Here is a 13959-nt window from a genome sequence, read left to right as displayed (position 1 = left end):
CAGACTCCGCTAACCCAGAAATAGTGCTTCAGGTTAAGAACTTTGCTTCAGGATGAGAACAGAAATCATGCAGTGGCGGTGCGGCGGCAGCAGGAGGCCCCATTAACTAAAGTGCTTCTTCAAGTTAAGAACAGTTTCAGGTTAAGTACGGACCTCCGGAACGAATTAAGTACTTAACCTGAGGTACCACTGTATATCTCACAGTTGTTCGGTGAGTTGCATAAAGCTAGAGAGCCCCTACCTTCATTCACATAAAGAGAGAGAATGGAATACTACTACTACTACTAATAATAATAATACAGTGGTACCTCGGGTTACAGATGCTTCAGTTTACAGACGTTTCAGGTTACAGACCCCGCTAACCCAGAAATAGTACCTCGGCTTAAGAACTTTGCTTCAGGATGAGAACAGAAATTGTGCGGCGGCAGCAGCGGGAGGCCCCATTAGCTAAAGTGGTACTTCAGGTTAAGAACAGTTTCAGGTTAAGAACAGACCTCCAGAACGAATTAAGTTCTTAACCCGAGGTACCACTGTAATAATAATAATTTATTACTTATACCCCACCCATCTGGCTATGCCTCTCCAGCCACCCTGGGCAGCTCCCAACAGAATATTTAAAACATGATAAAACATCAAAAATTAAAAACTTCCTTAAACAGGGCTGCTTTCAGATGTCTTCTAAAAGTCAGATAGTTGTTTATTTCCTTGACATCTGGTGGGAGGGCGTTCCACAGGTTGGGCGCCACTACCCAGAAGGCCCTCTGCCTGGTTCCCTCACATCTCGCAGTGAAGGAACCTCCAGAAGGCCCTCGGAGCTGGACATCAGTGTCTAGGCTGAATGATGGGGGTGGAGATGCTTCTTCAGATATACTGGACCGAGGCCATTTAGGGCTTTAAAGGTCAGCACCAACACTTTGAATTGTGCTCGGAAACGTACTGGGAGCCACTGAAGTCTTTCAGGGCTGGTGTTATATGGTCTCGGCGGCCACTCCCAGTCACCAGTCTAGCTGGAAAAAAATAGGAAGCTGCCCTATACTGAGGCAGGGCATTCGCTCATCTAGTTCAGTGCTTTTTACACTGACTGGCAGCAGCTGTCCAGAGTTTCATGCTGGATATAAAGTTGAACGTAAGGTATAGCAGTAAACAGGAAACTAAAGATTTCAAAACAAAACATTGCAACGGAGCTCAGCTACAGAATGCACATTTAACACAGCCAAGGTACAAAAAAAATTAATAATCTTGAGCATTTCAAAAGAAAACATTACTAAAGGAAGTCAAATATAAAATACACACTAAAAACAGCATGATTAGCAAAAGAGTGAAAGTATTATCTTAAGCATAGATCTTAAGATAGATCTGGTGGTTCCCTCCCAGCGAGAAGTAAGGTTACAGGGAACCAGGCAGAGGGCCTTCTTGGTAGTGGCACCCGCCCTGTTTAACGCCATCCCATCAGATGTCAAGGAAATAAGCATAGATCTATTGCTGCCAGTCCTGCCGATGGTGGTTCATGGCCAAGTGGTGGCTGTGGAAGCTCGGGCTCGATAACTCGGGTCTGCACCAAGAGACAGCCAAGATGGTCCTTTTCGGTGGAAACATCAGAGTAACATTGAGAGAAGTTAATACTGACTTTCGACAAGACAAGCAACTCATTGCATTTCTTTCTTTGGGGCGATCGCAGCTGATTCGGTGCCTCCTGAAGCTGGCACCTTTTCACAAGATAACGGGCACCCCCAAAATAATTTAAAGTGAAGTTCACGGGAATTGTCACTCAAATTAGAAATGGCTGGTGCTTGCCTTACAAGCTGCACTAATCATATTCACAGCTGGAGATGTGAAGTCATACGAAGGGCAGACCTATTGAAAGTAATGAACTTTGTTGTTGTTTAGTCGTTTAGTCATGTCCAACTCTTTGTGACCCCATGGACCAGAGCATGCCAGGCACTCCTGTCATCCACTGCCTCCTGCTGTTTGGTCAAACTCATGCTAGTAGCTTCAAGAACACTGTCCAACCATCTCGTCCTCTGTCGTCCCCTTCTCCTTGTGCCCTCCATCTTTCCCAACATCAGGGTCTTTTCCAGGGAGTCTTCTCTTCTCATAAGATGGCCAAAGTATTGGAGCCTCAGCTTCAGGATCTGTCCTTCCAGTGAGCACTCAGGACTGATTTCCTTCAGAATGGAGAGGTTTGATCTTCTTGCAGTCCATGGGACTCTCAAGAGTCTCCTGCAGCACCATAATTCAAAAGCATCAATTCTTTGGCGATCAGCCTTCTTTATGGTCCAGCTCTCACTTCCATACATCACTACTGGGAAAACCATAGCTTTTACTATATGGACCTTTGTTGGCAAGGTGATGTCTCTGCTTTTGAAGATGCTGTCTAGGTTTGTCATTGCTTTTCTCCCAGTAATGAACTTAAGTCCATTGATTTCCATGGGCATGACTTACTTTGGATGTCACCTAATGTCTTTAATACTTTTTATTTATTATTGGTGGAGTGATCCTACAAGTGTCTTGCAAATGTTCCTCTGAGTTTTTCTTCTTCTTTTTAAACGTTATGCTGCTGGTCTCTTGTAGAGGATTCCAGACACTTGGCTTTTTTGAGCTAGTAAGGGGGAAAGTTCAAGGTTGAGAAAGGCATCGAATATGTGTGCTGCTTTAAAATCTCTTTTAGGATTCCAAAACAGGTCCCGTTCCTTAAACCTGCATCCTTAAGCGTATTGGCCCACCCAAGCTACGCTGATCACTCATGAGACAATCATGGGATGCCTGCATAACTCATGTTTTAATTAGTGTAGCCCTAAGACACTAATTTAGTTCAATTTTATACCGACTGCATGTTGGTATTGTTAAGGTTTATGACCCAGTGATTTACAAGGAATGATACATCTGAATTCAAATTGGATGTATTGATTGTTTAATTGAGTAAGAGGGCATGAATGTAACATTAAGCCACCACAATGATAGACTGTGGCCGTGGGGCTGAGAAGGTGGTTCAGCTTCTTCAGGTTTTTCTCTGCTGGAGGAGGGAAATCCCGATCAGTGAATTCCATCCCATATCTAACACTAGTTTATTTTAAATAGTTCATTAGTCATTCTTCAGCCATGGCCTCCCCAGCTAAAACACAGAAGAAAATAAAAACTGTACAGAAAAACCCATGGTGTGGTCACAGCAGGCAACAAAAGCAATTAAACTGAACTCTGGGGAGACAATTCAAAAGAGAGGGATGTCACAAGAAGAAAGACTCTAAAAACAAGAGCAAGGTTTTTATATACAGTGGTACCTCGGGTTACATACACTTCAGGTTACACACGCTTCAGGTTACAGAGACCGCTAACCCAGAAATATTGCTTCAGGTTAAGAACTTTGCTTCAGGATGAGAACAGAACATGTGCTCCGGCGGCGCAGCAGCAGCGGGAGACCCCATTGGCTAAAGTGGTGCTTCAGGTTAAGAACAGTTTCAGGTTAAGTACGGACCTCCGGAACGAATTAAGTACTTAACCCGAGGTACCACTGTACAGCTTTATAATGCAATAGCATTCCCTCCCCCCCCCCATCTCAGTAGTGGGGATCGATCTTTATATAGCCAAAATGGCACCGTTCACATGCAAAAGAGGTATATAAACATTTACCTTGATCAGATGCATTGGGGCTGTTCTTATTTATTTATTTCTTAAAGTCTTATGCACTGAATTTCTGACTCCACTCCTTAGGTTTCAAATGTGTGTGGAACCGGAATCGGGAGCAATGGGTTCTGGGTAGGATTTGGGACCTCAAATTAATTTCAACGCCAGGAAGTTGCTCCGGCTTTCTGTGGCAACTTTTAATGTGCCCTCTGCATGCATGCATTACAAAGCAGCGCAAACCTTGTCACATTCCATTACCTACACGTGCAACTTGTTCTTTTCTGCGCTGGCATGGAATCTTTGCTGTTACATCCATGGCGATACAACACCCCGACCTTCAAAGTTAATTAGCACTTTCTGTGTGTTTTCCAACATCCTGCCTTCGGATAAAGCAGGCTTGCAGCTCACAAAAAGATTCCCCCTTCTATGTACGGTTTTGATTTAATGCCTCTCATCTGCAAGCCCATCAATATGGAGGGGGGAGATAAAATTGAGAATGCATAAAGAGAAAATGCTCCGTTGACATGGATGAATATCTCATAACCCTCTGTTCACTTGGTAGCTGGATAGTGGTGGGTGGTAAGAACCATGGGGAGATAGAAAGGCCTTTGTATGTACTGTACAAGGTCTCAGGTTCATTTCCCAGTATCTCCAGCAACAAGTATCTCGAGTTACTGTTGTGAGCCAGACTGGACAGTAGTGAGATCAGTGGTGTGACATCTTCCCACACAGAAATAAGCTATTTGGGGTGGTTTCCGATTAGTTTCACAGTCAAACACTGGTCATTTGCAATTTGCAAGCCAGCAGTAATAATGATGGATTCAACAACTGCATTCAGATTAACTGCAAACCATGGTTTGTCGTTACCGGCACAAGCTTCTTCAAAACATAGTTTACTTTGCATTTTAGTTTCTTGTTTATATATATTTTGGAGGCAATATATGCAAGCCACTTTTAATATTTGAACACATTCCATAAAAATCAAAATGATGATGGTGATGATTACTGCTGTGGATTATGCATAAATGTTTGGCGTTGGTGACTATTTACAATTGCATTTGGAGCCCTGACAATCTCGGATGGATTTTGTGGATTCCTGAAAAGAGATACATGTATGTGTGTCCCTACTTTTGTGACATACACAAGAGAATGCTGACAATCACATTTAGATGACTGTCAACATCTACTGTGCTGTCTCTTGATTTCTTTAGACCTTGACAGAGTTCTGAGATTGTCAACATTCCCATGTAAATGTCAACCGTCAACCGTTTTCAAACATTCACCATAACATATGTACATCAGAGTCCACGGAAGTCGGAAGTCAGAGGGAGTTTTCCTGCCGTCTTTGTCTACTTCACTTCATTCACATGCTATTCAAAATTCAAACTTCAGATTAGATTAGGTTGCTTGACTTCCAGTAAATATGAACCCAGCATATGTGTGTTCTTATTTGAATATTCATAATATATTTCATTTGCTAATTTGGAAAGCCCGACTTGTTTCAGCTCAGGGTTACAGATCCCCAGTCAACGTGTGAAAATGGGCCAGGGCATTACCATCAGAACACTAGAGTTGTCGGCTATGGAAATCTAGGCGCACAGCGAATACACTGTGAGACAAATAAGAAAGCTCAGGGAACTGGATGCATCTTGCTAGTCTTAATGTTCTGGTGTGGTCTCTGGTGGTTGTGGCTGCCTTCTCAAATTGTGGTGCCCTCCCCTCCAGATGTTTTGGATTGCGATTCCAACAGTCCCAGCCAGCATGGCCAATGGTGAGCAATGATTAGAGTTGTTGTTCAAAACATTGGCTGGGGAAGGCTGGTCTATATCTATAACTTATGCAGCTGTGATTTACTCAGTACAGTGGTACCTCGGGTTAAGAACTTAATTCGTTCTGGAGGTCCGTTCTTAACCTGAAACTGTTCTTAACCTGAAACACCACTTTAGCTAATGGGGCCTCCCGCTGCTGCCGCACAATTTCTGTTCTCATCCTGAAGCAAAGTTCTTAACCCGAGATACTATTTCTGGGTTAGCAGAGTCTGTAACCTGAAGCATCTCTAACCCGAGGTACCACTGCACTGAGATGGCAAAGTTCTCAATCCATTATAGGAACCCACTCCACTGAGATTGTACATACAACACTCTCTTTTCCAGTCCCTTGACTGCACTTCACTGTGCTTTTTTGGCACCGCGTTTTAATCCAATGCGATTTTTAGTTATTTTAGTGATTTATTAGACTTATATACCACCCCTCATCATAAGATCTCAGGGTGGATCACAAGATAAGAATACAGTGGTACCTTGGGTTGCAGACGCTTCAGGTTACAGGCTCCACCAACCCAGAAATAGTACCTCGGGTTAAGAGCTTTGCTTCAGGATGAGAACAGAAATTGCACGGTGGTGGCAGCGGGAGGCCCCATTAGCTAAAGTAGTACCTCAGGTTAAGAACAGTTTCAGGTTAAGAATGGACCTCTGGAACGAATTAAGTTCTTAACCCGAGGTACCACTGTATAAGATAAAAGCACAAATAAATAGTTAAAACAAAAACAACAAGAAACAACCACAGTTAAAAGGCTGTACGTAGAATATTAATCGATCAAAGGCCTGGTTGAAGAGGAATGTTTTTGCCTGGTGCCTAAAGGGGTAGCCACCACAGAAAATGGGACCTTGACGGCACCTAATGGTTGTGTCAGCTCCTGACCTAGAATGGAGCATTTCAACCTCAGGACAAGTGCACCACCACAACCCCATTTGCAGAAAGATTACTCCAGTGCTGTGGACACATATGTTTAGGGTTGCTGTATTTATTTTCTGCTACTGTTCTATGAATGGTTTGGGTGGGGTGGGGGGAACACATAATTTGTATCTAATATACTTTTACTCAGAGCAGGCCCATTGAAATGAATGCACATTGATTTCAGTGGGTCTACTGAGTAAAAGTTAGTTGAATACTTTTTGTGATTGATTCGTTTAAAAAAAGTGTGTAGGTTTTACTTTAAAAAGAAGAAGCAGAGTAGATTTAAAGGCAGTGGGCCTGATCCAGATATGCACCCCAAAATTGCTTGATGAGCACACACAAAACCTGTGCATCAGAGGTGCAGGACACAGGGACATATATGCCATTTGCATTTGTCTGCAGAAGCGGGGCATGTGTGGTGTTTTTTTTTACATCTGAGCACAGATGTGTGGTGGGATCAGATGTAGGTAATTATTCCAAGTTGCACAAGTTCCAGATCTTCTGTCGGCAGAAGTGGAATCTGCCTTCCCCATCCACATGGGCTATTCTGGGCTTCTAAGTGCAGAAAGATCCTCCATCCTCTCTGAGTTTCGGTGTTTCCCTTCCTCTTCTGTGAATTGAAATTCTGGGTATTTTTACATTCACTAGGACTTCGCTAGATCATTATTTTTTCCAAAAAAGCAGGGAAAGGGAAAAAAATCAATTAAGTATATTATATTAGTTAATATTGCCTTACAGTATGTTAATTAGTTCAAAAGCAACCTAAACATTTCAAAACAGTTTCTGGTTTAAATCATGAAGAGCAGCAATTTCGCCAACTGTAGGCTGACACTAGTCATGGTCCTGAATGTGTTGTGCAAATTATGTTAATTGCATGCAACTAATATATGTAAATCTACATTCCTTCAGAGCATGATGCATACCCGGTGTGGCCCTGCTTGCTGAGCAAGCTGCTCATGCTCTTGATTTTAATCAAGGCCTTCTGCTGGGTGATGATGCAAATCATGATTACATTAATCTATCCACCGTGGACAATGTGTTTAAAGAGAGTTATGCTCTTAGTTTACTATGGTAAAAATTTTTATTAGAGATATCGGGTATATGGCACTTAAATGATCCAGAAAAATATCTGCATTCAGTCGGTTGTAGCAAAACCTCAACGATTTCCGTGGAACTGACCTCTTTATCTTAGCAAAAGCTTTTGTTGGCCAACACCTAATTCTTCTGATGCATGAAGCCACATGGCTGTAGAATCAGTTGCAATACTCGATGAGAAAGAGGCTGTGAGAAATTACACAGTGTATTTTACCATGCTGATTTAAACAGTGATTTAATTGATCCACGGAAAGCTTATCACCTGACCGACTTCATTTTCATTCTTTGGAGCCAAAATCAGAGGAGCATGTCAGACATGAGTTCTTTACATAAGCCAAAACAAATACACCAGGCCCCTCTAAGTTAGAACTTGGGCAGCGTCCCATTGTTAATCCTTTGGTTCATACACAATAAGATATCCAACCTTGAAGACAAGTAGTGTCATTTGCTTGTCATTAGCAAACCTTATTTGGAGATTAGTCTTCAGCAAAGCCAGAGGATAGACCAAACCATGAAGTCTTCCACTGAATATCGATATATGCATTGTTTAAATGTTCAGAGACAATAATATATGGGAACAGATCTTTCAACATGTCTCTTTTGACCATTTTTTCCCCAGATGGATGGTTGTGTTAATCGGTTGCCCAGGTGGGCAGGAAGTAGATCAGGATCTAGTGGCACATCTCTTGGTGATCTGCATTAGATTAGCAGGGATTTCTTACTTATGGTACTTTGAACATAGCAACAACAACATGCTGAAATGAAAAGAAAGATTATTGTAACATCTTAAAAGCTAACAATGTTTTTTTTTATAGCGTAAACACTTGTGGAATACGACCTGTGTCACCAGATGCATGAAGTATTGTCCTGAATTATGTTTCAGAATTTGATGAAGTGGACTGTAGGCCACAAAAGCTAATGAATTTGTTAATCCTTAAGGTGCCATGAGCCTCTCTGTTGCTTTCTCTCTTTCATGTTATGGATTTCTGTAGGATTCCAGTTATCTGAAAGACTGAATAGCTATTGCCAATAATAGCATAGCATGGTCCTTCTCAGGGATTATATCCCAAAGGATTATATCCATTATCCAACCATTCTGTCTTTGTTTTTAAAATGTAGTTATTACCGCCATTCACACTAACACCTTCATTGTGTTTTCTCTCTCTTTTTAGGGCCGTTGCATGAACTTCACCCGAGTCCAGTCTCAGTAAAGGAAGGCAAAGAGGATGAAAAGCCACCACTTCTGCGATGCAACCAAAGAACGCCAACAAAGCACTTAAACAAAATCCTCAGAACAACTTCAGCCTCTCAGCCTGGAAGTTTTGCTGCATTTGATTCCACTGCAAGCCACCTACTGCTGCACTAAGCTCTGATGCCCGCCATTTTCTTCTCAGCTTGTTACCTCATGCAGTATTCATTGCCGTATTATATTATTTAGGAACATAGGAAGCTGCCGTATGCCAAGCCAAACCATTGGTCCGGCTCATTGTCTACATTGACTGACAGAGTTCCAGATAGGAATCCCTCCCAGTCCTACCTGGAGAGATGTTGGGGACCGAACCTGGAACCTTCTTCATGCAAAGCAGATAATTCTGCCATTAAGCTATGGCCTAAAGGTGATGTTATAAAGTGTGCGCGTCTAGGTTTTCAACGAAAGATCCGTTCCAGGAATCACAACCGAATGACCAATGACATTGGCTTTTGTTGTTATTGTAGCTGAACAATATGCACTCGAGCCTTCATGTGCCCCTAGTGGGAGCTGCCTTGTTTCTTGGACGCGACGACAGCACTTGCTACTCAAATAGGAAACTCTTCGCCAGAGGCAGGAGACTCAGATTCCCGCCAGGCTTGGGAAAACGCAAGAGTTCATTGCCTCTCAGCGATGTCATGTCACGAAATCCTTCCAAGTCCCATCCCAGCCCCCTCCACTGCCACCCATCGGAGTGTGCCTTACGGGAACCTTCTGACTGAAAATCTTGTCACTTTAACACTGAGCAGTGCACATGCATGACAAAATCGTAGACATGGTGCCTCAAGGTATTGGTGGCAAGCGAGACTTTGCCCTTTAGTTTCTGAAGACACCTTTCTTTCATTATGTACCCAGGACAGGAAGAAAAATTAATAGAGCGTTATTCTACAGGAAGACAGCCTGTAACCAGGGATCTCGAGCAGAGATTGAGGGACTGACGCTACCCCAGGCTTTGGCATTGTGGCCGATATTTTTCCCTCTCTAACTTCCCCCATTTTTTGCACTCGGCACTCAGTAGCACATGAAAACATTAGCCTCTGTAAACATACCTAGCCATTCTAGGCTTATGTATTGTTGTTATTGTTATAAGATTGGGAAAAAGCCATTGCCACAATGCTGGCATCTCAGGGTCCTTTTCTCTCTCCTCTCCAACCCCCAACCCCCACCCCACAAATCTCCAAGGGCTCTTCAGCGTCACAAGCCAGCAACTCTCTGTGCATGAGAATTTCAAAGTTTAATTAATATAATTAAAGGCAACAGCAAGCAGCAGCCTGTGAAGGTTTTGCTCATCTTTTTTATGCCTTTTGACATTGAATGACCTATTACTGTATGCGCATTACTCAGTTTTTTGAGGGGGTACCATGCTTTGGTGGAAATTCAACACTGGGGCCAAGAAAGGAGAGAGGGAGATGGGAGACGAGGCGCCTCCTTTCCTCAGTTTATAAATTAAATGTGCTGGAGTGCCGGCCATTGGTAAAACGTTGACAAACTATGTATTATTATTTTTTTTAATGGAAAAACCAGTGTTGTGTCACGTCGGCAGTGCCAAATTATGTTAGCGTGAGTGGAAGCACTGTGGGGGAGGAAGGAGGCAGCAGCTGAAGAAAAAGGCTCAAATGATCCAGTCACTTTCGATACTGTACTTCAGATGCAAAATGGATATTCGAGTCGAAACCTGACAAAGTGCGCGTACTTTGATGGGAACCGGTATAGACAATGACCAGTGGCTGGGTCAGTGGGATGTCTCTCTGCGCGCAGGGAGGCTTATCAAATGACACTAAAAATAAGTTCAACAACCATCACGTCTGAGGGGAAAAGGCGAACATTTCACGTTTGGTGGGCATGCCTGCGCGGAAGACGGGAAAGAGCGAAAGGGATGCGTGCTGGTCTAATTATCCCCTTTGTTGCTTTTCATTGAAATCCCAAGGGGCGTGGAATAATTCCCCTTGGTTGATGGCCAAATTTGCGGCTCTTCCCAAAGCAAGACTCCCGCCACACAATGTAGCCTCTTGCTGAACAGCTATTTTGGGCTGGAGATTGTTGACATCGCCGGTAGCGTTGCCAACACCCCATGTGAGCTCGCACGGATGAAATCCTTTACCTGAGGTGCTACTACAAGTCATTTCACTCTTTTTATTTAAGCCCTTCTCTCCAGAGCCAGTGCCTTCTTTTTGCTGGGGGGGTTACCGTCCTCCTTGGCTTCTGGCTTCGACCAGGAGACCCACCTTCCGATGTCATCGCATGAGTTTCAAGAAGGCATGTCACAGGCTAACTCAGGGGATTTACGCTGGCTGTACAATTATTTAAATTTGTCAGATGCTACAGCATGGGCGATGCGCAGTGTTAGCAATGTAAATAAGACAGAAAAATGTGCTGCCGCCATCACTTTCGGCAGACTCTAGTGGGGATGGAATTGGAGCTAAGATCAGATCGGCAGACCCTTTTGACGGGGTCAGAGTACGATGATGCTGTCCGTTTTAGATCCAAAATATGTAACACTTGCAGTTCCTTCACAAGCAGATATTTATAGTTTACTGCAAAACCTTGGTTATGTCTGTGTAAATTCTGACTTCCTCTGCTTACGGCGAAAACCAAACCATGTACATTTTCTGATTTGCTGCTCTGCACATACCTGGGGAAATGGTGCTATAGATTTGGGTCAAGATATTGAAAAATCGAGTGTGAAATTTGCAATCAGTTCAGACATTGAACATGACATTTTGCCTTTGAAGTGAAATGTTTAGGAAAGCAAATAACCTTGACACACCCATGGCTACCTGTAAAATAGCATATTTAAAGCAATTTCTTTATTTTCTTTCTAAAAGGATTGCTCTGTGTTGCAGAAAACTAAAACCAAAACGAATATTTAAAAGGAAGACATGGGTAATATATTTGTGATGCTCCAAAGGGCCATATTTAATGTTGATCATATAGTTCCATCTTTATGAGTTTCTATTTTCAAGAAATAAAACACTGAAATGTGGTTATTTATCATAATAGTCCTTCATGCAGAACAACAAAGGTTTCTCAGGGTTTAACATTACATGGCGTTCGTTATTTTATGAAACCTTTTTTGTTACTCATGTAAAAATACTTACAATATTTAAATATATGTAGTAGCTGAAATGCATATTTTTAAATATTGATGGAAATAGGGACATAATTTAATACCTACTTTTTAAAAAGCCCCTGGTTTAATAATAATCACGGGTGTGTTTGCCAACTTCATGTGCAGTGAGCTTCAATGCAAATGTACCAAAGCATTATTAATTTAACAGAGTTTATTAAATGTATTAAAGCTATATGTTTATAAAATTATAAGAGTCATCTCTATTAATCTCTGAATGAGGTTTCATGGCATTCATGATGGAGTCATAACACTTTGGTAAGATACTGGAGTCAGAATGGACTTCATTGCAGCAGATGTCGATATCAACAGCACAATTTAGGGAAATAAAGACATACTTATCTTCCAGAATATTTCTAAAGTACAGAAGAGGACTCGGGGGCGGGGTTACAGGACTCCCAAGAACATCATGAAGGCCCTGTGTGTATTGGTGTGTGTGCACGCACGAGGGCTGGTGAAAAATAGGTGAATGCAATGGATTACAGTAATACATTCTTTGGTGAAGTTTTAAAACAAACATAGAAATCCCACTTTACATATGTAAATATACAAGTCATAATAGAGCTCAAGTTTTATTTTTCTTACCAAAATACCATTAAAATGAAAATATATTGGCTTGTGCATCAATTAGGGATGGCTGAATTTATTCGGCCAACCCTAATTGATTCACAAGCCAATGTATTTTACTTTCTCATTTTTCACTCAGGTTCCATAGCCCATATTCCCACATCAGTTTGTGTGTGTGTGTGTGTGTGTTTTTTAAAAAAAGTCCTCATGAAAATTCATCAGCATTTTAGTGCGAATTGCTGTCAATATACACGTTTTGCATACATTTTTGCACATTATAAACATGTTTGCAATTTCCCCATTTATATTGCATTATTGTGTGTTATTTTCTGTGGCCTGTTGAATGTGTTTGTAGAAGGCAAGGGGATTGTTGGTTTGTTTTTGTTCTTCTATGATGTATTTTGTGATCTCATTTTGTATTTTTATGCTGTGAACCACCCTGTGACCCTCAGATGAAGGGCAGTATACAAATTTAATTTATAATTGCAATACACGCATTCATTTGCACACTAGTATATTATTATTATTATTTCCAGTAATGTATTAGTCCCTTTCTAAGCTACCATCTCAAGGTGATTGACACATAAATAAAAACAGCTGAAAACACAAAAACAGCAAGCATATTTAAAAAAGACTAAAACCCTAACAAGGAGGCGCTTGTGGTTAAAAAAAAAAGAGAAAATTTAACCATCTGGGGAAAACCTGTCAGAATAAAATTGTTTTCTACTGTTTCCAGAAAGCGTAAAGTGGGCAACTGTTGGATCTTGACGGGAATGCTATTCCACAGAATAGGGGCAGTCACACTAAAAGCCCCGCTCCGAGTTACTTTTCATTTTTATACATTATAATTATATTATCAAAGTGCAAATTTCAAAAGATTGTGTTTTAGTTTGCATCTTGTTTCAAAAGCGCAGATTTAGTAGATGCACTTTTAAATGTGAACTGAATCAAATTTCTCCCATCCCTAGGAACAATATACCAAGTTTTCTGTTGGAATTTGATGCATAGCTCAGATACCTAGACAGGAAAATGGAATCTATTAAAAGCTGCCTTGCTTCCTCACAAATATTTTACTTCTCCTTTTTCTCCCAGATCATAGCAACACATATACAACCACATCACAAGTTCTTCAAAGTATTGCAATTGTCTCTTGCGCTTAGATTCACCAGGTTATTTCTGGTTAATATTTTGAGAAGAGCAAATTTTAATACCATTTCATCAGCCAGACACAGCCTTGTACGTATAACTGTATTTCTGCCTTAATCTTCATTGTATGAGGAAGCAATTATTTTATTGTTGGTCACATACAAATAATGCATGGATACGAATTGCTTACAATTGCCTTGTGAGGAAAGCAGATCGCTGAGTGCTTCTCAAAAGGAACACTATCGTGTTGGACTGGTATTCTGTCAATAGTTGAAATGTTTCACAAATGAGAGAAAAAGCTGGTGTTGGCCAAAGATACTAAAATTCATTTATTTCAAGGGGCCTTATGGAAATCAGCTAGTGTGCATTAGTAAGTTACTGCAAGAGGCTTAGAATGCATACAGCGAGCATGATCATT

At 41.5% G+C, this 13959-nt stretch overlaps 1 protein-coding gene across 1 annotated transcript in view; it reads left to right on the top strand.

The window, feature by feature from the left end:
• The window catches only part of ANTXR2 (ANTXR cell adhesion molecule 2), a 157683-nt gene extending 145661 nt beyond the window's left edge, over window positions 1–12022 (top strand). The window contains exon 17 of the mRNA XM_081925103.1: window positions 8625–12022. Within this exon, the coding sequence (XP_081781229.1) occupies window positions 8625–8663 (39 nt within the window). The 3' untranslated portion in view covers window positions 8664–12022. The remainder of the gene's footprint in view (window positions 1–8624) is intronic.
• Window positions 12023–13959: the final 1937 nt, after the last annotated feature.

This window comes from Podarcis melisellensis (assembly GCF_964234715.1).
Source record: "Podarcis melisellensis genome assembly, chromosome: 9".
Lineage (NCBI taxonomy): Eukaryota > Metazoa > Chordata > Lepidosauria > Squamata > Lacertidae > Podarcis > Podarcis melisellensis.
This window is presented reverse-complemented; position numbering and strand designations above follow the sequence as displayed.